Source organism: Lepidochelys kempii, chromosome 7, assembly GCF_965140285.1.
Source record: "Lepidochelys kempii isolate rLepKem1 chromosome 7, rLepKem1.hap1, whole genome shotgun sequence".
Classification (NCBI taxonomy): domain Eukaryota; kingdom Metazoa; phylum Chordata; order Testudines; family Cheloniidae; genus Lepidochelys; species Lepidochelys kempii.
In genome coordinates, this window is record NC_136386.1 from 51,867,622 (window position 1) to 51,891,545 (window position 23,924).

The 23,924-nt window shown below is 42.5% G+C and overlaps 1 protein-coding gene across 7 annotated transcripts in view; it reads left to right on the top strand.

Moving 5' to 3' along the window:
• Positions 1-2,865: 2,865 nt before the first annotated feature.
• The window catches only part of USP4 (ubiquitin specific peptidase 4), a 97,837-nt gene continuing 76,778 nt past the window's right edge, over positions 2,866-23,924 (top strand). For 6 of the 7 annotated variants that reach the window (XR_013636064.1, XM_073352709.1, XM_073352711.1 and 3 more), the window contains exons 1-6: positions 2,866-3,004; positions 6,075-6,202; positions 10,252-10,382; positions 16,379-16,505; positions 17,610-17,755; positions 18,040-18,101. Coding sequence is in view for 6 of the 7 variants with exons in the window: in XM_073352709.1 (XP_073208810.1) it covers positions 2,904-3,004; positions 6,075-6,202; positions 10,252-10,382; positions 16,379-16,505; positions 17,610-17,755; positions 18,040-18,101 (695 nt within the window). In the remaining variant the exon portion in view is untranslated. Of the gene's footprint in view, positions 3,005-4,501; positions 5,388-6,074; positions 6,203-10,251; positions 10,383-16,378; positions 16,506-17,609; positions 17,756-18,039; positions 18,102-23,924 lie in introns of those variants that run through there. The other variant, XM_073352712.1, reaches the window with a different exon arrangement.

Here is a 23,924-nt window from a genome sequence, read left to right on the forward strand (position 1 = left end):
GTTTGACAAAATCCACAAATTTAGTGTGCTCTCACACACTGCCTTCATAAGCCTTGAAATAGCAAACCAAGCCAGGAACCAATTTCACAGGTCTGTGATTTGATGCATCAACACACAGGAACAAATATTCAACATCTTTCAGATAGTTAATTAATTAATCATTTGCCCATGGAGCAAAAACATTTGCAGCTATCACTTCACGCTGTGTCTGTGCACATGAGAACTTTGGTTTGCTGATTTTTTTTTATTTAAATTGGAAGTCCAGGCCATTGACAGGAAACTGTGATGATAGTTTTTTGGGGGTGTGTGTAAAATGTTTCACTGACTCAAGACTCCTTTAGCAGCTCCATACATCACACCAGCTAGGGTAGACTGCCTTGTGTAGGCACTGGGTTGCACAAACTCCAGCCCTGGGAGAAAGATGCTGAGCGGGACAGCCCTGTGGCAGGGGCTACAACCCGCCTGTTTTGCAAACACTGCAGGTGGCTCGCTGCCCTGGGGGAAACCGTTACCTCCTCTGCCCCTCCCCATGCGGGGTTTCCCCTCTGCCCCCTCAGGCAGTGCCTCAAACCTGGCTCCTACCCTCTCTCCCTGATTTTACCCCTCAGTCCCTCTCCTGCCCCTGCCTACATCTGTCTGCCATTCCCCCCTGCACAGACTGTGCCCATCCCCCCTGCTTGCCCCTTTAGCCCCTGGCAGCAGAGGGAGCAGCCTATTGTGGATGCCTATGAGCCAAGATAGCAGGACCCATGATACCTTCACAAGCAGGCCAGTGTGCCATACCATATTGTACGCCGCTGTTAGATTGATGAAAACAGTGCCTGTTTTCAAGTTTATCTGGAAGCCATTTTCAACAAATGTGGTCAGCACGAGTACTTGTTCACATGTGCTATGGCCTTAGCGAAAACCAGATTGGTCAGGGCTCAAAATTCTCTCCACATCGGGTAATATGTGCTGTAGGACCAAGTGCTCCAGTGTCTTGAAGCACATCGACAATAATGATATGGGACGATAGCTTGATGCTTGACTTGGGTCCTTTCCAGGCTTTAGGAGGCCAATGACTTTTGCAGTGCACCATATCTTTGGTAGCCTATCTTCACTGATGACCCTGGTGAAGAATTTCACAAGCCAAAGCCAAGCATGGGGGCCAAGGTTTTTCTGGAATTCTGGAGATATGTTGTCATAGCCGATAGCTGTTCCACACTTGATGCTACCCAGTGTCTGTTCCAGCTCTGTTACAGTGAATGGTTCTGGGCAGCTTCTGATCTGGTGTAGACGTTTAAACACATGCCATTCGTTCCTCGTTGTCTTCGCACCTGTTTCTCCAAAGGTGCTCTGGCCACTTTAAGTAGGTGTCCGGCTACTTGATTGGGTGTCACTGAGGGTTGGCAGACTGCAGGTGACTGCTGCGCTGCTCCAAGGCGTCAGAGCAGACGCCAACACTTGCGGCTGGAGCGGGTAAAGCCCATCCTCTCGGTTGTCTCCTGCCATCCATATGGCAGAGAAGACGCATGCTTGGAGAAGACAGAGCAATGGGTTACGCCAGGGCTCTGTGCTTTCTCCAGCCTTTACATCAGTGACCTGCCAACAACAGAATCATGCAAGTTCATTTACGCAGACGACATATGTTGTGGTACCCAGGCCCAGACGTTTCACGAGCTTGATGCCACCTTGAACCGGGACATGATAAAGTTAGCTGACTACTGTAAGACTTGGCCTCCAGCCAAGTGTTATAAAAACGGTCTCCAGTTTGTTCCATCTTCATTATGCCAGCGCAACCCAAGAATTGAATGTTTATCTGAATGGTCAGAAGGTGAAGCATGAAGTAGAACTGGTCTATCTAGGTGTGACCTTAGACCGCATACTGAGTTATCATGCCCATCTGAAGAAGACAGCAGCTAAAATTAAGACGCACAACAATCTTCTTACCAAACTGGCAGGTTAGTCATGGAGTGCTCGTGCTCCAATTTTGCGGACATCAGCTCTCGCCACCTCGTATTCAGTGGCAGAGTACTGGAATTGATTGTCACACACCAAACTGGTGGATACGCAGTTACATGCCATCATGCGTACCACCTCTGGCACCCTGCGTCTGACTCCAATCCGATGGCTTCCAGTTCTGAGCAATAATGCTCCTCATATCAGACGAGAGGTTGACATTGGCAGGTTACTGGAGAAAGCACAGACCGACTCAAGCTTGCTGCTGCACAATGACCTTTTTAAACTACCAGCTGCACGTTTTCCATCACGTTACCCATTATGGTCTCATCCGCCATGCCAAGATGTTAGGGCAGAAACACTCTGGTGAGAGGAATGGATATCTGTTTTATAATCCCCAACCAGTTCCTCGTTGCCGACCCCACAATCTGCCCGCCTGGTTTTGACCTGCCCCATCACCTGTGGTCCCTGTTGAACAGGTTCCGGACCAGGCAAGGTCTTTGTGCAGCCAACCAGTATCGCTGAGGCCTTCGTGACAGCCCTTTGTGCAGCTGCGGTGCAACACAGAGGATGCCACACATTGTCAATGAATGCCTGCTGACTAGGTTCAGCCGTGGCCTAGAAGAACTGCTTCACGCCACTGAAGATGCCATCGCTTGGCTAGACGACTATGCACAAGCTAAATAAATATCACAGGGAGCAGATTTAATGCCCACCGAGGCTAGCGGTCTCAGCAGACGTTACTGCGTATGTTTAGTGCCAGCCAAGCCGCAAGCTCCGTCAGGCAGCCGGGCCCGCAGGGTTCCTGGCAGGGCGTGGAACCCTCCTCCCGCACTGGGCTGCAAGGGGCGCGTGGGGCCCCAGCGGCAGGCGGGGGCAGGGAGGAAGGCAGTGCGCCTGCGCACGTTGGCCTGTGCGGCCAGGCCGGATATCCGCTGCAGGGCCAGGGCGCCGGGTGCACGGACATGGCGGCGGACTTAGATGGTGGCCCGAGGCCGGACGTCGGGGCCCAGCGGGCAGAGCTGGGGCCGCTGCTGGGGATAGCTCTGAGGCCGGGCGAGTCCTGGTGAGAGGAGGGCTGCCCCCGGCGGTGACGGATGGGGCCGGGGAGCGGAGCTGGGGGGAAGGGAGCTAGGTGTGCTTGAGAGGGGGGAGCGGAGCCGGGTCGGGTCGTGGGGTGGGGGTGGGGAGCGGAGCTGGAGGCGCTTTCAGGCCTCTTGCCCTGGTGTCTGGGTCTCCGTTCCCTGCTGTAACAGTGGAGCCGGTGGCTCAGTAAGGCGAGTCTCGGCTCCTGGGAGGCATCACGTGCGTGTGGGCCCTTGCTCTGCCTGCTGAAAGTGGCTGAGTCACCAGTGGCGGAGCAACAGAAACATGGGTCCTAGTGCAGGTTTCTAATGTGGGTCCCCTCGTTAAACGTGTAACACTTAAATCTGCTTATTCAACTTTTCAGGACTTCATAACACTCAGAGTTTGTTTATCCTTAAAATGCTACCGCTGCACACCTGCCCTGCTGCAGTGCTTCAGTGTAGATGCAATCCCCTGCTTTTGGGTGGGATTCTTTGTGCAGAGGGCCATTGCTCACTACTGGCTCTAGCTGTGATTCTGTGGTTCTGTCAGCCCAGTTCTTAGTGATTTAACTGGGAGCCTCTCTGCTGCTGCCTGTTTGTGCTGTCTTTTCATGGTAATACTGTCTCCACACCAGTCTAAGACCAGCTTCCCTTAGATCAACATATCAGTGATTTCAGCTCAATTAATTACTGAGCAGAAACAAGCACTCTAAATTGAGTCTGATCAGCTCTGTCTTTAAACACTGGAGGGGATGGTCAAATGGTAAATGTCTTGTTAAACAGAGTCCATACCACCAAGTAGGAACATTTGTCTGCACTCCCTCTGCCTTTTAACTTGGGTATGGAATCATTATCCCCTGCTTAGCAAGTTGACTTGATATTAGGATGACTCCCTCAATTAGGGCATGGTATGTATAGCTATGCTGCCCTTTGCTCATATCATAATATTTCATTACTTTTGCATTCAATAGTAAAGTGAATCTTAACCCAAAACAGAAATGCCAAAGGGACCAAAGCAGGTCTGTCTGCCGGTTACCTAGGCAGAGTAGGTGTGTTTGTGCCAATGTGGCCTGCTCCTTGGTCTCAGTCCTGCCCCCCCGTTCACCACTAGATTTCAGGGGTGAGTTCAGATGCTGCTTACAGATACTTGCTCCATTGTGGGGAGTGATGTCACTGGTAGGTTAAACAAAAACAAAAATCCCAAAAACATTTAAAATAAAATCACACCGTTAGAAAAACTTGAAATATAAACCAGGTATGTAAATCATTGTGGAAACTTTGTTCTACTGAGCGAGGAAAAAAAGGAAAAATGAGAAACTCATAGGAGATACAACATGTAAATGCAAAAAGAAAAGGAGTACTTGTGGCACCTTAGAGACTAACCAATTTATTTGAGCATGAGCTTTCGTGAGCTACTGCTCACTTCATCGGATACATCGGATGCTGTAGCTCACGAAAGCTCATGCTCAAATAAATTGGTTAGTCTCTAAGGTGCCACAAGTACTCCTTTTCTTTTTGTGAATACAGACTAACACGGCTGTTACTCTGAAACATGTAAATGCCAATTATTTCCCTTCCAAAAGGGAATATGTAGTCTAAATGAGAAATTTCTGTTGCTATCCTTCCATATGGGAAGTTCAAATGTGTCTTTAATACTTTGCTGTCTTTGTTTTTATCTCTCTGCCAGTTTTTACATCTTCAGTTTTTAAAAAAGAATTTATCTACTTTGTTTCCATAGCAATACATTTTCATCTTATTTATTTACTATATATAGTACTGAAAGCATGGGAAGTACTTTTCAGACAAATATGAGATCTGATCTGAAAAGCTTGTCCCATGCCCCTTGCTTTTACATTTGAGGCCCGGTATTGATATTAGTGGGAGTTTGGAGTGATCCAGAGCACTGAAGATGAAACTACAGTTGCTTGCCAGGCTTGTAGCACTCAAAGCCTGTGGTGGTGTCCAACAATAAAAATCAGTAGTTTCTCGTTAATCTACCTATCCAGTTTATGTCAAGTTTATACAGATATTAATGAAGAGAAGGAACCATAACTAACACTACATGAATTAAAGATGATCTGTTTACAAGGTACTATATGAAATAGCACCTTTTATCGGTGATTCTCAAAGTGATTATAATAGGAGGGAGGTATTACTATCAAAATTTTACAAACTGAGAAACTGAGGCAAAAAGCGGTTGAGACCTGAATATTCAAAAGTGTCTACTCATCAAGAGTGCCTTGATTTTTGGGTGGCCTACTTACTGGGGCTGGGCATCAGAAACTCCTGCTGAAGTCAGTTGGAGTTGTGAGTCTTCAGCACTTCCAAAAACCTGGCAATAGGTGACCCAAGATGACCAACAAAAAACGGAGGCCCTCCCAGGTTAGTGGACATTTTGGACATGTTTGCCTCAATGGTTTTCCCAAGATTGCACAGTGAGTCAAGGCTGGGAACAGGGCTCTGTTGACCCAACTACTTAGCTAGTCGTCTAGTTTGATCACAAGGTCATACTGCTGCTCATTTATTAAAATACTCAAGTGTGTATTCATTTTTATTTTTACTATACTATCCTCCCCCCTCCAGCCCTCTGTTCACAGAGCTCCTGCCTCCCAACCTGTCCTTTTCCTTCCCTGCTAGCAAGCCCTTGGACTTAGGGTGATGCGTCTGTTGTGTCTTGGATCTAGCCAGTCCCTGCCACTGAGAGGGCTCTGAGACAATCTGCTCTTGTGATTTCAGTAGCCAGTGGTAGGTAAGGGTTGGGTACAAGGCAGAGTGGGACCTGGCTGGCATGCAGCACTACACAGAGCAGGACAAGAGGCCTGGCCAGCATTAGGGTCTGTTCTGCATTGTTGATAGGCCTCCCATCCATGAACATAATCTGCTACCCTATGTAGTGGGGTTGCCTTAGCCAAGAGTGGCCTCTGCTCCTAGGGCTTTCTTAGCTGCAAGGTTTCCTATGCACTTGCACCATCTATTCCTCCTCCAGCGAGAGTGACGTTGTAGTATGTGCTTTGGCTGGTACAAGCTGAAAGCTGCTCCTGACATCTTGCTGTTCAAACTGTGTTTCAGGTATTTGATTGACAGTCGGTGGTTCAAACAGTGGAAGAAGTATGTGGGTTTTGACAGCTGGGACATGTACAACGTGGGTGAGCCTAACCTGTTTCCTGGACCCATCGATAACTCTGGACTCTTTGCAGGTAAAGTGCATGCAGTTATGGTGCACTGAATAGCTGGGCAGCTATTTGTGTCTAGCGGAGAAGGAGAATCCAGGTGCTCTTAGCAGTTTTTGAAAGTGTGTCCTTTAGCTCTTATACCATCTGACTGAAAAAGTCTGCAATTTAGCTTCTCTTCTCATTCACTGCCTTCACAAAAACAAAGCCCACTAACCTTTCTGAGGGGCACAGTGAATAGTCCAGAGGGAGCATGAAATAATGGAATATCAATAATGGGTTTGCCCAGACTGGGCTCTGATTGTGATGTGCCGGAACAGCATTTCAGGTTGAGCACAGATGAGTGAAGTTAAGGCTGAATAATTTCTGTTTTCTGAGAAGGCTGGAAACTTTTATAATCTTCTTCTACCTTTTCTCCACACCCTATCTTGCAGTTACTTCCTTCCCTCCCACACACTGACATGAAATTCTGTCAATGTCTGGAGACAGTCAATTTTACTGTAAATAGAAACTGAAATAGAAAACTTTCAGAAATTGCACCTGGAAGCAGAAATGTATGTCCAATTTGAGTTTTGAAAGTTGGATCAGACTGAATGATCTCCTAGCCTGATACAGAACTCTGATAACTCTAGGAAACTTTCTTTTCAGACTTAATGTTCTGAAAAATGAACAAAATATTATGCTGTAAAGTTCTCTTTGTGTTCCCAAGTACCAGATCTAGGCTAGTGTGTCTGGTGCAGGGGATAAGGGGCTTTTGAATTCTGGCTGATCTTCTGTCAGGTGATATAATGCACTCTTTATGCTCTTGCTCCTGTGATGCTACTTTGAGTGCTTGACACCATAGTATGTAACATAGAATGTGCAGTCTACTTTGGAGCCACTGTTAGTGCCGCTTTGTCAATTGACTGGCATGGAGATTGCTGTGGCAGGCACCCTACCAGGTCATTAGCAAGATATATCTGGACTCCCTGGCCCTAGAAAAGAGACTCTTGGTTTTCCTGTGCATCAAACATTTATGGAACAGCAATGAGGCTGTCTTTTCCACTGAGGGACTGCGAGTTTGGAATTCTCTCCCCCTTAAAGTCGATCCTTCTGGGTGAAGCTCAATTCTAAACTTCTGAGAGAGTTAGTTTGTGATGGTTTTATGTGCTGAGTTTGATCTGACTCACAAACCAGTTCTCCTGGATCTGTGTTTGGAACGTAGTTAACTTCTTGCAGTGCCTTGATAAGTGTTTGGGAAAATGAACATACAAAAAATTAATTAGAAAATACGGTCAATGGCTGAGTGGAAACCAGTGGTAACACTGCTTCTTTTCTGCAATGCCTGCTTGGTTGTCTATAGATGCAGCTGATGATTGTCTGTAGATGTAGTGTGTGAATAATTTTTGTGGTGGTGCAAATTGTATAATTTTTCTGTCCTACTGTTACATAAACTTTTTTGCCATAAAAACTTGGTTAATGTTTCGGCAGCACACAGGTACTGCCTTCTTCTTCCAAAACATGGGTCCTCAAAATGCAAAACCCAAGTGTTGTAAGGGAGGGGGAGAACCAGGAAATGCTCAGTTTAGGTCTCCCTGCAGTTTAGTGTTCCTTTGGAACATCATAGTACTTTATTACTCTTCCCTCAGTCTTCTAGCACAATGTGATCTCATCCAAACCACAACAAGTATTTGACAAATAAGTGGTATTATACAGAGCATGTTAAAGGTTTGTTGGGACATGTGAATAGGAATCCTGAATTGGAGGGCTCCCCAAAAAAGTCGTTCTTGTTAAGGCTGGGAAAGGTACTGTAATGTTTCCAGTTCCTCTTGGCATCCCTGTAGGGAAAGATCTGATTGTGCATGTGGGTTTTAGAGCATGTTGAAAATTCAGCTTTAAACAGCAATGTCACAACCTTAATTATGGTCCAACTAGCAGCTGCTCCATAATAAATCTGCAAATAACCATTTTCCAACTCCTCAGCTTTTCTACTTGCCAATTTCTTGGAATCATAGAAATATAGGTCTGTAAGAGACTTCCACAGGTCAGGACCCTGTCCGGAGGCCAGCCCAAGTAAACCTAGATCATCCCTGTTAGCTGTTTGTCCAACCTGTGCTTAAAAGCCGCCAATGATGGGGATCTCACAAACTTCCTTGGACATCTATTTCAGAACTTAACTAACACCTAAATCTCACTTGCTGTAGATTCAGCCCATTACTTTGTCCTACCTTCAGTGGACATGGAGAACAATTGATCACCATCCTCTTTATAACAGCCCTTCACATATTTGAAGATTATGAGGTCCCTAATCTCTCTCTCTCCCCTCCCCCCCAGACTAAACATACCCCCCTTTTTTTTTAAACCTTTCATCATAGGTCAGGTTTTCTTTTATCATTTTTGTTGCTCTCCTCTGGATTCTCTCTAATTTATGCCCATCTTTCTTAAAGTGTGTGCTCAGAATTGGACACAGTGCTCTAGCTGAGGCTCACTAGTGCCAGATAGAGTAGGACAGTTATCTCCTGTGTCTTACATACAACTCTCCTGTTAATATACCCCAGAATATTAGCCTTTTTCACAGCTGTATCACATTGTCTCATATTCAATTTATGATCCACTACATCAGCCAGTTCTTTTCAGCACCTTTTTGGCTACCATCTAGCCAGTTATAACCCATTTTTTAATTATGCATTTGATTTTTCCTTTCTAAGTGTAGTACTTCACACTTTATAGAATGTCATCTTGTTGATTTCAGTCCAATTCTTTAATTTGTCAAGGTCTTGAATTCTAATCCTGGCCTCCAAAGTGCTGCCAACCCCTCCCAGTTTGGTACCATCCACAAAATTTATAAGCACAATCACCACTCCATTATTCATGTCATCAGTGAAAACACTGGATAGTACCAGATGCAGGACTGATCGCTGCAGGACTCCACTAGATACACCCTCCTAGTTTGGCAGCAAACCATTGATAACTACTCTTTTTTGAATATGGTCTTTCATACTGTTATGAATCCACCTTATAGTAATTTCATCTAGACCACATTTCCCTAGTTTGCTTATGATATTGTCATTTGGGACTGTGTCAGAAGCCTTACTAAAATCAAGATATATCGTGCATGTCCTGTGCTGTAAGAGGACTTACCCTGTGTGTCTTGGGAGCCTCATAGCAACCCCTTTTCCATGCTATGTGGAGCTCCCAAGAATCTTACGTCCCATCCCAAATTCTACCAAGATAGTGCTTCAGCCCTTCTTATTGTTTGGTTTTCTTGGCTTCCACTTTCTCAGCTGGCCACATAATACAAAGGCTCCCATCCTGTCATGGCTATTAAGCTTCACAAGAGAACTATCCTCTGTAGCAGAGATGAATAATATAGGCTAGTTCTGTGTTCATTCTGCATTGCATTTTTGGAATTATTTTAATAACAATGAAAGTTAACTATGTCATGTTATGGTTGATAAAGCCATAGAAATATCATTTTCTTCAGAATTTGGTTCAGCACTGTCACAGACTGGCAGGGGGAGATTGTTCAGCATTTAGATCTCATGTGGCACTTAAGGTCTCTGAGGTGGCTCTTGTGGCAATTAAGATTGTCTGGGATCCTGTTGCCTCTGTTTTTGTAATGACATTTCCCAGGGCTTGCATAACTTATTTTCTTCCTTTAATTGACAGCCAGATCCTAAGACACAATGCCAAGCTGGGACAGTTTGATTTAATCGGAGCAATTTAAATCACCCAGTGGAAAGCCTCCATTTAAATAATGGATTTTAATTAACTTTTTCATTTATACTTCAGTTATTTTCTGAGTCTGCCAGAGTAAGGAGGACTCTTGGGAGAGGACCATGTCTTGTTCAGCAGTAAACATAATGCTGACATTTAATGAATTAATACAGAATTTGTCCCGAGATTCTACCTTTCATAGCTTCCAGTATGAAACTTCACCATGTTAGCCAACATCCAAAGGGTTAAGAACATTTTGATTTGCATGTCTTGAAGATCTTACATTTTATAGAATGTCTGGAACACCTTCAAACATGAAGAACTTCTAGTTTGTCCCACTTCTCAAATCTCACTTTTTTTTTTTCTCTCTTCCTTTTTAGATCTGGAAATACAGACCTTAAAAGAACACCTCATTGATGAGCTGGATTATGTGTTGGTTCCCACTGAAGCCTGGAATAAGCTAGTGAACTGGTATGGCTGTGTAGAGGGGCAGCAACCTATAGTAAGAAAAGTAAGTGTGCATGAATCTGAGACTCTTGTTTCATAATCTGCTGGGCAGTTTAGCCACCTTCATTATCTGAAACACCATCTAAATTTGTCAGATTTGTGGTGCTAGTGTGAGTTAAATGAGGCACAAGAAGTTATTCTCCAGAAGTAGCTGGTTTAACTGTAACCCAAAATGTGGACGTATGTGGGCCTGCCCACTGGTTTGGCAGGTAGTGATCCCACTGTCACAAGTGGGATGATAAGTTGGAAAGATGGGTATTATAAGTTCCTCAAGTAGTGGCTTCTGTTGTGGGGAGTGAAGAGGTTCATCCTGTATGACGTTCTTTACCTTAGTGATTGGTAGGAGAATAGCATATTTGGCTCCATGTGACAATGAATGCATTGTTTGCCCACATTGTACAGAGCTAAAAATGGGGGTTGGGAGTAGTGGTGGTGTTAAATTTCCTTCATAACAGAAGAGTGTGAACGTTTTATTTGGTCACTTACTTAGAACTGGTCACTCAGAATATCAGGGTTGGAAGGGACCTCAGGAGGTCATCTAGTCCAACCCCCTGCTCAAAGCAGGACCAATCCCCAATTTTTGCCCCAGATCCCTAAATGGCCCCCTCAAGGATTGAACTCACAACCCTGGGTTTAGCAGGCCAATTCTCAAACCACTAAGCTATCCGTCCCAGGACTTTGGGCTACCCTAAATCCCAGCCTGTTGCCTCTGAGTTGAGGATCTTCTTGGGCAGAAGGAGATACCAGACAAAGATGCTTTGCCATTAAAATAGGAGATTCAGGGACTTGCCACAAGGTTTGATGAAATTCTACCCCCTATATTATTCTGTTTTTATTTAAACATGAGGAAGGGCATAAATGCCATACAGGCTTATTTGCTGCTTTAGTGAAAGTTCTAAAAGATTGTCGACTTTTGAACTTTCCTGAATGAACATTGTGCACAGGTAACTAGTACAAGAAAACATTTCAGAGCACAGTGCCTTGTGAAGAAAATGGCTCTGTTGAGCTTCACTTAGAAAAAAAAAGCTTGAGTTATGGGAGTCACTGATTTTAATAAGTAACATTGATGTTTTTAAAAAAAAAAAAATCAACCTCCAATACCTTAAACCTAGAGGCTACAACAAAGGTTGCATTGAAAACAAAGAATGGTTTTAGAATTAACACTCTCAAGTGTCAGGTTTTTTTTTAAAAACACTGAAGTAAAAATTTTGCACCAATATTCAGTGTATATATTCAAAAGCCAGGAAAGGGTGGATGAGAAAGCAAGGTTCCTTTATTTAAAGGTCCTCCGTATTGATGAGTGGCACTTACACCTTTGTAGGGCAACCTAGAAATTTTGCATACTGGGAAATTCACAGGTGCTTCAGAGAGCATCAAAGTTCCCACCTCCTTAAACTACTCAGGATTCTCTCCTTTCTTTGAACGCTGGTGGATTCCATACTTAGTTTCTTTATTTCTACTTGCAGTGTAAAAGTGAGAGGTTTGTGGTTTCTTGTAATGGAAAAATTATTTCAGCATCATAATTATTGGACGGGGGAAATTTTTATATAGTATGCATTTCTCCCAACTGCAAGACTCTTATGGTCCAAATTTAGCAAGAATAAATTTTTATAGGTCCTAGCTTGCAGTTAGATCAAGTTCTTGTTGTCCACTTATACTACCCTGGTAATGAAAGAGGATCTTGACAAAATAGAAACTACTGAAATATGGTGGAATGACAAATGAATGGGCTGTTGTAATACCCAATTACACAGGAAAAAAATATTAGTTAATAGAGGTGAGGAATAGCGCTATACCAGAAAGATTCACCTAATTAATGAAAATTCCTGAATGGAGAAAACTACACAGTACACTTGTTTGAATTTAAATTGCAGGTCATAAAAACAAATATTCTAGTAGGGTTATACTGCAAGCCTCCAGATCAGGGAAGGGTTATTGAGGGCACTGTTATGAAGAACTCAGAGGCAAATGAGTAAGTTGTATAATAAGATTTCAGGAACATCACTTTGTGTCAGTTGGAAGCCTTAATGGCAGCATGAAGTGATGGGAGTGGCTACAGGCATGGTTGAGAGCTCTTTTTGTTCAGAATAGCACTAGCTTGAATAATTGCTGGGATTTGAGGTCTGTTACTGTCCAGTTTTAATTTCTCAGCCATTTTGGCTTTATAAATTACATCTGTGCACACCAAGGCTTGTATCTATGCCATGCCAACTGTTCTAGATTTTTGTGATTTCAGAGGTAACACAACCAGTTTCCACCCTTACTGTACAGCTAGTTTGTGTGCAACAGTTTCATTAGTTGTGTGAAAGTAGACTGCACAGGTGATGGATCACTTGGCCTAACTGCCCACCTATGCATTTGCACAGATCAACAAAGATCTCTCAGCATAACCAACCAAGGTGCCCCCCCCCCCGATCAACACGACCAGCGTGCACAATCTCAAACATTGCTCTGAAGCCTAGAATATCTGAGTCAGAGTTAAGTGATGGAAAGAGCTACACATGTGGTTGAGATCTCTTTTTTTGTTTAGAATATCACCAGGTTCAGTCATCACTCAGATTCGTGGTCAGTTATTGTCCAATTTTTACGTTCTCATTTATTTTTGGCTCTTTTACACATGTGACTTTATGAATTACGTGCGTGTGACAGCATGGGCTTTCAGCTACCAGTAAAACTAAATATGTGGCTTCAACTGTTTGCATATAAACTGGTCAGATGTCATCTGGAACTCATTTCCACAAGATACCACTGAGACTTAAGAGCTTATTTGGACTCAAGGATTAGACATTTGTGGATAATACAGTATAGCATAAAAAACAGGCTATAAATCATGCTTCAGGTTATATATGTAGCTGATTAGCTGTTACGAAGAAATCTTCCCTTCATGCAGCTTAGTTTCCATAATTTTCCAAAATAGGTTTTCTTGCACCATCCTTTGAGGGATCCAGTATTTGGCTGTGGTCATAGATGGGCATAGTGACTAAATGAACGATTGATCTGATCTGGACATAATGGACTAGATGATGGTCTGGTCATTCTTACGATATTTGTAATCAGGCTTTGGGGCTTCCTGTTAAAAGTTAGTGTTAGACTAGTGAAGAGGTTTTATATGTCAACATCCTCCATTGTATTTCACACTTGGAAAATATGCACATCAGCACAGTTTAAGGCTATACTTTATTCTCACTAAAGTGATGTATGTTGTCTTTAGGTTTTGATCCAACAGCACAAGCCAAGTTTCTTTCTACCAAAATCTTACTGAAAATGAGTTTGGAGTTTACTACATAACTGCTTCTATCTGGTATCTTTAAACTGTTACATTACGGAGACTAGCTTTATTTGGTGTCTACTGTAATAAGAATCCATGACTTGAACTAAAACTTTTTTAAAAAGTTCCGTCTCTGAGCACGACCTCTTTTTCCTTCTGCTTAATTAAAAACATCAGAACTATAGAAGTCAGAGACTAGAACAGTAAATAGATCTTTCCTATTTCCCATACAGTCAAAAAAGCAACTGAACACTTGTGGCAAGTGCCTTTTTATTCTTAAGAAAGCAAAACAAAAAATCTTTCTAGTATGTTTGACCGGTTCATTATTTTCATAAGGATTTTTAATTTGCGTTCTTGCTTTATTAATAAAATGTTACAGAAAAGTCTTTTCAGGTGTCTTCACTTGTTTGTTTTTTCTCTTTAAAACAAGTAACTTATGGATTTAATATCACATTTCTTGGCTTCTGTGAGGTTGAATGGAGACTACCAAGATTGCTTAAAGTCTATTAGTTCTAGCCGCTTTCTTAATTTGGGAGAAGCTCAGTTAGTTTAATGCCACACAGGCTTTTTAATCTTAGCATGTTGCAAGTACAGTGTCGTGCCCTAAGCAGACAAGCTGTTTCATTTTGCAGTGTTATGTATAGTTCTATATACATAGAACCCTAAGTAAACAAAAACCCTACATATACGCTACAAAGTATCAATAAATGCCAGTGTTAATGTTGCTCATGCAGCCTTGTACGCACATCCTACTTCCTTCAATGCAAAATTTTTGAAAGGGAGAATTCTTCTCTGGGTATTTACCTGTGCACAACGTCAATAAGCTGAGAGACTTTTCTTCTACCGGTCAGCTCAGCGTCCAGCTTTGACTTTCTTTGCTAGCCTAACCAAGATCCATTAGCCACAGCATTTTTACTGTCCTTCCACAGTGGTCCCAACAGCACTCAAACATATGACACAGTTCTTCTCTACCATCTTTTAAAGGATTGCACTCTGTCTGTGGCAGAAAAATTGCTCTTGCTGCTACATATACAATCTCTTTAAAACTTGATGGAACTTTCCAGAGTGTTTCAGGACCGCCCATCCCTATTGTACTATGACGATGCCCCTCTCACTCTGTAGCAAGAGAGGCAGTTATCATTTAGATACCTTAACAAATCGAAGGAAATCAGGAGCCTAGGATAGACATCCACTCCCACCATCTCCCCCTCCCTTCTCCTTCCCACCAGCTTTACCTTCTCTGATTGCCCTACTTACCCCACCCCTCTGACCCACATAGTATATATCACTGCCGACCATTACTTCATCATCTCTTGCTCTCTGGCTCCTGGTCCTCACCAAGACCAGGATCTCATCTGACACTGCTACTGCATCCACTCTGTCATATGATGGCTTCTCTCACCCTGAGTCATCTTCTGAAGTCTGTTGGCAGGTTTGTTGGGCTTCTTCTCTCTCAATCCTGCCATTTCCAGCCCCTCTTTCCCTCTTTCTTTGAGCTTTGAGTCTGATTACCAAGCAGTGGCTCACCCCCAGCCTCTGCTTGTAGCCTTCTTGTTCTCTTGCTGTGGAGTCTCTGGAAGTCTTGTGACTGTGCTGACCTTGTCTGCTATAGCTGCACTCTTTCTGCTGTGTGTTTATCCACAGATCTACTTTACCTCCCTTATTGAATCCTACATTGCCACTTCATCACCCCTTCCACACTTCTTGCCTGTGTCTCTCAAAGAAAATATCTGTAAGACTTGGCTTGACCTCCTCCTAGCCCAATGGGTTCCAAATTTCAGCTGGGACCTCTGGGTGCTACTCTAATATGAATAGTCACTACTAAGATTTATAAGCTGCCCTGTGTACTGGTGAAGCTAACATTGACTCCACACACTGCTATTTTCCACCTCTGTAGCTCTGCTCCTTAATCGGAAGTAACATGGCACGTGGTACATAGCTGCACAGTTAAGTCCCTGTGCACTATACCTTTTTATGAGTGTGGATGATAGCTGAATGGAAAGAGTTACTGCACATGTGCAGTTTCACATCTGGAAATTTTGAACCCTTCATTTTGAAACCAATTTTTGTTAAGTTTACCAAATCAAACAGGATTACTTATGTTCCAGTACATACTTGACATTTCAGCCACTTCTGTGCCATCGTTGATGGATTTTTTTTTTTTTGTTTGAGTGGGGGCGGGAATGTAGTCATGAATTCATACTGTGTTGGAAAATGGTTTGTTTCTTCCTTCTTGTAACTCAGAATATTGGGTGGTATTTTGTTCCAATGTTCTGGGGGTGGGAAATTGCCTTTGGGCAGAGACCAGGCACAAAAGGTAAATGCTTTTGGAATTCTCTGCATGAAACCTAGGAGTTGCAATAGAAATTGTTTTTTGCAACCTTAACTAGTTGGTGCTGCTACTCAGCTGCTATAATTAAGTTTCAGAACTTTCCCATGGGAGAAAAAAGTAGTAGTCTGTGTGTTACAGATGGGAAAATGATGATAGAGAAGTTGAATGTGTTGATCTAGGTCACACAACAAGTCAGGGGCAGAGCTGGGATTAAACTCATGAATTCCCAGCTCCCAGTTTTGGAGTCAGACCACTCCTTCCCCCACTCAATTTAAAACTGTAAATCACTGTTTAGGCAGCCAGTCCAGGTTGTGGAGGGCCCTTTAAGAATGATTGTCACCCCACTTATGTGGGGGTGGTCAATATCATGCCTGCTTCAGGGGCAGCCTTTTGTTTATAGGTGGTGGAGTACGGTCTGTTTGTGAAGCACTGTAAAGTAGAAGTTTATCTCCTCGAACTGAAGCTGTGTGAAAATAGTGATCCTACCAATGTGTTGACCTGCCATTTCAGCAAAGCAGACACCATCGGTAAGTAGCTATGTGATACCTGCAGCTTTGAACTGACTGTTTAAAAACACCTAATTTAATAGCAGTAAATGGGGGTAGAGCCCTTCAGCCTGTTGCTACATGACTACAAGATTTGGGTTTAGGTTGGGTTGCCTCTGATGACCTTCTCATGCCTCTCGTGTCAGTACAGTGGTGGCTGCATGCCCTATTCCTCACTTTGCTTTGTATGCTCTACAGAGTGTGCTGCATATTCTCAGTGCATCTTGCTCTGAGCACACATACAGTGCAGAAGGGGTGTCAGGAATTGGGTACGCAGCCACCACCATGTACCAACTTTATGGGCTGTGTTAGGTTGGGTTGGAAAACTGCTTGACCCTTTGAGGCCAGGTGGGCTTAAAAGTTAGGCCTCAGCAGACCTGTAAATGCGGGTGTGGGGATGAGGTTAAAGGGTAATCAGAGCTTATCATTGTCTTCTGTCCACTTCCATAGCAAATGGCCGTGCCGTTGTTTGAAACAGTTCTGTGTCTAAATGTTTCCAGTACTTCTATTGTACATTCTGTCACTGATGTGGCTCTTTGGGCTTTATCTGCTGGAATATTTTAGTCATACTTCCTCCAGTTTCCCCTGCTCGTTCATTTTACCTGAAGATTGGTCCTATACCCTACATCACTGCATGATCGTATGCGCCCCCCCCCTCCCCCCCGCGCCTTTTAAGATGTTGCATGTAGACTATAATGTGATCCATAAATGTACTTGGCTGATAGTTGCCAGTAGTGGGATCTTATAGTAATATCTGAGCACACTTCCTTTTTAAACTCCAATTTTCAGGTGCTTCTAGCATTTCAGAAAAGACACTTGTTGGGCAAACTTCTCAAGCTTGCTCGCAGCCCAGCCAAAAAGGAACATTTCTGACAGACGAATGTGTATGAAAATAAAAGGTTTTAATAAGTAGACATATTCAGCTCTAATTATGGTCACACTACTGGATTATGAGACCTATCTTTTACCACTGGGGCATTGATAAAGTAGGGACATATGCCTTTAATGTATCTCTGGTTGGTCAGTTCTTTCTAGAAATATTTAAGCATTTCAGAAGTTTATTATATTATTTTCTCCCCTAAACAGCTACCATTGAGAAGGAAATGCGACAGCTGTTTAATATCCTCAGTGAAAAGGAAACTAGGTTATGGAGCAGGTATATGAATAACGCCTATGAGCAGGTCAGCAATCTGGACAGCACTGTACAAGATGCAGGGCTCTATCACGGTCAGGTAAGATGCTCAGAATTCTCTAATAATCATGGTATTGAAATGCCTGGTAAGCTAACACATGGTTTTCCTTGAGCAAGTAGCTTGTCTATGAAAATATTTTGCTGTACTATGCACAAGAAGAGAATCTATCAGTAAAGAGACCCTGCAATGGAAGTATTATATACATTTAATAGAAAACAAAAGATGTTAAACAATATTTCAGAGAACATCATTTAAGAGTCATTTTATAGAATGTAAAATAAGTTTGTTTTTGCCTTGCCCTACTGTCTGCATTTCATCTTCAGGTGCTGTTAATAGAAGTGAAGAATGAAGATGGTACATGGCCCAGGCAGTCTCTTCCTGCAAAGTAAGCATCCTCTCCATTCTTGTCTTCTCACTTTTGTTTCACTGTCTTGCTCAACTCTCTAATTCCAGTGACCGGTTGCCTCATAGAGAAGCCCTGTTAAAGGCTATTATTTTCTTAATTTCTTTAAAGAGAAGAGGTTAGCATGTCCTGATCAATTGAATGTGGGATTAAAGCAAGAACATTAGCATTCTCTAGTTCTAGCCTTGGCCCTGTCACTGACTCTCTGTGGTATTGGGCCCTAAAAAGGGGATAGGCAACAAAGTGTGATCTCAAATAGGTGACATGAGGATTAATTAGCTCATATCTGTACCATGCTTAGAAGATGCTAAGTACTATCTGTGCTAAGCATTATTTTTTAAGTTTTAAAACATGCCTGGTGCTTCTTTAGTTGCATTTACGGTTTTAAAAGATGCAAAGACTGATGGCCTGTCTACGCTGAAGACATTGCATCGGCACAACTGCACCGCTCTAGCACTTTAATGAAGACTCTCTATGCTGATTGGAGAGAGCTCTCCTGTTGGCGTTGATTTGCCTCTCTGAGAGGCGACAGTATCTCTCCTGCTGACATAGCACTGTCTAAACCGAGGATTACGTTGGTAAAACTATGTTGATTTTTTTTGCAGTGTGAACTACATAATGAAAATATTTGTGCAGTGGTGGTAAAAAAACAAACAAGGTGTCATGGTGTATTAACAGATACTAATACTGAGTATTTTATTCCATTCTGTGTTCAATTCTAGTCATCTCCCAATCAAAAAGGATATAATAGAAATGGAAAAGGGCCAGAGAAGAGCAGACAACATGATTGGAAGCCTGGGAAGGCTTTTGCATAAAGAGAGACTACAAAGATTAGAATTTTTTAACTTAGAGAGGAGGTGAATAAGAAGGGCCTTGACATAAATATATAGAATAATTAATGCTATAGAATGAAATTGAAGTTTAAAATGTATATGCACTGTTTTTTTTTCTTGTAGTGCAAGAACAAGGTGACTTCCAGTAAAATAGAAAGGCAGCAAACTTAATGGTGACAAAGGGAATGCTTTTCTACAAAACACATGGTTAACATGGAACTCGCTGCCATGAGATTTTATTGAAGCTAACAGCTTAGTAAGATTAAAAAGACTAGGGCTTCAATTTTCAAAAGTTGATTTATAATGGGATCTATACTTTTAAGTGACTTATTCTTTTGAAAAAATGTCCCTAGATATTTATATGGATCATGACAACATCCACATTTGCAGTTCATAAGATTAAAATTGTATAAGTAGTATAAATCATGCTTCAAATTGTGTAGATCACAGAATCATAGAATATCAGGGTTGGAAGGGACCCCAGAAGGTCATCTAGTCCAACCCCCTGCTCGAAGCAGGACCAATTCCCAGTTAAATCATCCCAGCCAGGGCTTTGTCAAGCCTGACCTTAAAAACCTCGAAGGAAGGAGATTCTACCACCTCCCTAGGTAACGCATTCCAGTGTTTCACCACCCTCTTAGTGAAAAAGTTTTTCCTAATATCCAATCTAAACCTCCCCCACTGCAACTTGAGACCATTACTCCTTGTTCTGTCATCTGCTACCACTGAGAACAGTCTAGAGCCATCCTCTTTGGAACCCCCTTTCAGGTAGTTGAAAGCAGCTATCAAATCCCCCCTGATTCTTCTCTTCTGCAGACTAAACAATCCCAGCTCCCTCAGCCTCTCCTCATAAGTCATGTGTTCTAGACCCCTAATCATTTTTGTTGCCCTTTGCTGGACTCTTTCCAATTTATCCACATCCTTCTTGTAGTGTGGGGCCCAAAACTGAACACAGTACTCCAGATGAGGCCTCACCAATGTCGAATAGAGGGGAACGATCACGTCCCTCGATCTGCTGGCTATGCCCCTACTTATACATCCCAAAATGCCATTGGCCTTCTTGGCAACAAGGGCACACTGCTGACTCATATCCAGCTTCTCATCCACTGTCACCCCTAGGTCCTTTTCCGCACAACTGCTGCCTAGCCATTCGGTCCCTAGTCTGTAGCGGTGCATTGGATTCTTCCGTCCTAAGTGCAGAACCCTGCACTTAACCTTATTGAACCTCATCAGATTTCTTTTGGCCCAATCCTCCAATTTGTCTAGGTCCTTCTGTATCCTATCCCTACCCTCCAGCGTATCTACCACTCCTCCCAGTTTAGTGTCATCCGCAAATTTGCTGAGAGTGCAATCTACACCATCCTCCAGATAGTATAAACCATCGTGCTTCATAGCAAAAGTCAACCACTAACTTTCACTGAATAGGATGAAACATGATCTATGAGGAGGTTAACTCAGGATTGTTCATTCTAGAAGTTTTACACTTTCCCCTGAAGCTTGTTACTGTCCACTGGGAAACAATACAAGATGTAGGGGACCAACCGCTGGTCTGACTTGGTAGGAGAATTCCTATGTTTGTACAAGAGGAGTTCATTGATCACATAGTCCTCTATGACTGAAAGGAGTCAAGGAGGTTCAGAGGATTCCATGGAAAATCAGAGCTATGTGACTCTAACTTTCTTTGACAATTGATCTAAAAAGAGAAGGTTCGACCATTTGGCCAATTATAGATTTGTCTTAAGTGCTGGATACTTGGGCAAGTATCAAATATTCTAAAAATTTACAAGGAATTCTATATAATTCCCAAGCATCATACTTTTTCTCCTTCAGTAGCTAGACTTAGAAACAGACTACTACCTAAGTGAAAATGCTTACCAGGGTGGAAGGTACTATCTCCCAATTACCGTAAAAGCTGTGTTATCTGGCCCTGTACCAATTGGAAAGCTCTAAAATTTGGCATTTCTAATCTTCATAAAAAGTCCAGTTTATTGTCCAGCTGGCACGGGGCAGGCAGGCTCCCTACCTGGCTCCATGTGGCTCCTGGGAAGCGGCAACATGTCCCTGCTGCTCCTAGGCAAAGGGCCATGAGGGGTTTGGAGTGTGGGAGGGGGTGTGGGGCTGTGGGTTGGGGCACGGGAGGGGTTTTGGGGTGCTAGATCCAGGGGATGCTCACCTCAGGCTGCTCCCTGCAAGCAGCAACCTGTCCCTGCTGTTCTTAGGTGGAAGCATGGCTCGGTGGCTCTGCTCACTGCCTCTGCCCACAGGTGCTGCCCCTGCAGCTCCCAAACTCCCTCCTAGAACTTGCGCCCCGCTCCCCTTCCTGCACCCCAGCCCCACACCCAAACTCCCTCCCTCTTAGTTAACTGGAATTTTTCACTTACCCCCCCATTTCCCCAACATGCCGGATTAAAAAAAAAGCTTTTACTATATATGGAAACCTAGGATTTTGGATTATATAATGTGGAATTTATAAAATATTAAGTGTGTTTTCTTGAAGAGCTACAAACGGTGGTTGAGAACACTGTAGTAGAAGCATATATCTGTTGGGATTATCTATGTCTCTGTTCAATCTAAGTCGGTATTTCATTTCCTCTTCACTGGGGAATGGAGTCAGAAAGTTATGTTAAACTGATGTCCACAATTCAATAAAAGGAAAGTGATGTTGATAGCATTTTCTTGCGGGGGCACCTGTTTATCTTCCCTGTTTCTTAAATTCATTATATAATCTGTCTGTTTAAAAACCCATTTGGGATTCATGGTGATCAGATACCAATCTGCCAGACTGGGGTCTTTCTGGATATTGAATGCTTCAAGGACAAAAGGTTTCTTTTCTGATAAAACAATGTACATTAATGTGTAAAAACTCAGGGCTGTGTTAGTCAGACTTAGGCAGGTCAGCACTGGTAGACTAGTTTAACAAGCAGGGTGCTATTTTACTCTGAAAGTTGTCCATTCCTCAGGGAAGTCCATTCCCCTAGCAAACAGATTGAACTACAGTATAATCTTCCTTACCTCAGTATTTAGGAAGTGGGGAGAAGGAAGCTCAGAAATTTATTCTTCGTAATCGTATCATGTTTGCTGTAGGTAGCAGATGATTGATTAGGTTAAATCGATCATTTCAGAAGGCCCTTGATAAATCCTTAGTGTTGCTTATTGCTTGTGGGTCTTCTTTAGTGATGTTTGTTCTGCTAGCACGTTTCATTATATTAGATTTATGGCACAATTATTGGTAGGATTACACTTTTTACCTTTTTGCAAGATTGTTATCACACTTGCTTTTCTCCCATCTTTTGGTATTTCCCCTGTTGCCCATGATTTTTCAAAACTGTCAGTGGATCAGGCTGTTATCTGGACTGGCTGATATATACATGTTCATATTTCCCAGCATTCTCTTTCCTGCTTGTTCTCAAGAGTCATTTCACAAGGTCTGTCTTCCTTATTTTGTTCGGTATCTATTTGTTGAATACATGCTTAAAAAGGAGTCATTTAATTTCAGCATTCTCATTTATTAGTGCACCAAATATCTTCCTACTATTACTTTGGCCATTGATGAATTGGTAGTATTAATTCATTTATATTTGTGCTGCCTGTATCTTTCTTCCAGAGCTATAACTGCTTCAGATGTGTTTTGTTTGATTACCTCACCACCGCCCTTTTTTAAACTGATTTTTTTGAGCATTCCTTTACGCAACCAAGTTAGTTGATTCTTATTTCTTGGTGTCTTCTTTTTTAGGTGGCTTGTAGTCAGCCACCTTCTATGCTGCTAGATGAGGCCTCCTCTCAAACATTCCTCTCTAGATTCCTCAATTTCTCCAGATGTGCTTTCCTGAAATCTAACACCTAGATTCAGTGAACAACATCTCTAAATCCTCATTCTTGCACGTCATGTGGGAGACTTAGCTTGGTTCCTCCCATTTTTTTTCAGAACAGCTGCTGCAAAGTGGTTGTTATGGAAGTATTTTGCAATTTCAACAACATTAGCCTTTATTTCTGGAACACTAAAGTCTTTGGCTAGGAGGTGCATCAAATGAGCACTGCAATCGTATGTTAGCTTGGGACTCTTATAAATTTCTTCTCTTCTTGGATACATTTGCAGCATTGTGCATGACCAAGCTGCGTACTAGACATTTGAATTTTTTCCCCACAGTTTTGTTATAGCTTTTACTGCTACTTCTTGTAAGTATTCTGCTGTGTGTGCATTTCCTGATGTATCGGTTGTTTCTGTAAGGAAGACATTCCCTTCTTCTGTTGTCACAGAAGCACATACAACAGGATCATTGTGGACAGTGCTCCACTCATCAAGACTCAGGTTAACAGTTTCACCCTCTAGACCTTTTGCACACTGCTCAATTTCTCTTTCATACACTTTATCCAGCAATTTGCCTGCGTCATCTGCTCTGTTGGGTGGACTGTATCCTGGTCTTAATGACTGAACCATGTTAATGAAGTGTGGGTTCTCAATCATACGAAAAGGAGAGTTTGTTGCATAAACAAACTGGGCAATTTTTTCATCAATTACCTCTTCTTGTAATCTGCTGGTTCTGATCACAAACTTATCTATGGTTGTTTCTGGATGATGGAGATTTTTTTTTCCCTTTTGCTACAGTTGATATACTGTGGCTCTGTGACATACATGATGTGATTGAAACACTATCATTGGCAGATAACTCTGAAACTATAGAAAATGATGGTGATCTTGCAGGCGGATAGTCTTCAGAATCCTGTATGTTGAGGATGGATTCTTCTAAACAAAATAAGTCAATGAAGTTATTTAATTATTATTACCATACTGCTCATTTAGTATTACTCATTGCATTCATTGACACTCAGTACTACTTTCAAGGTGAAATTGTAAACGGAAGATCTGCCTATTTCAGCTATTTATTTTTTATCACAACTGCATCTAAAATGATAGTACCAGAGAGTAACAACTATATTTTTTGCTCAAACATGAGAATTCAAGAATAGTCCA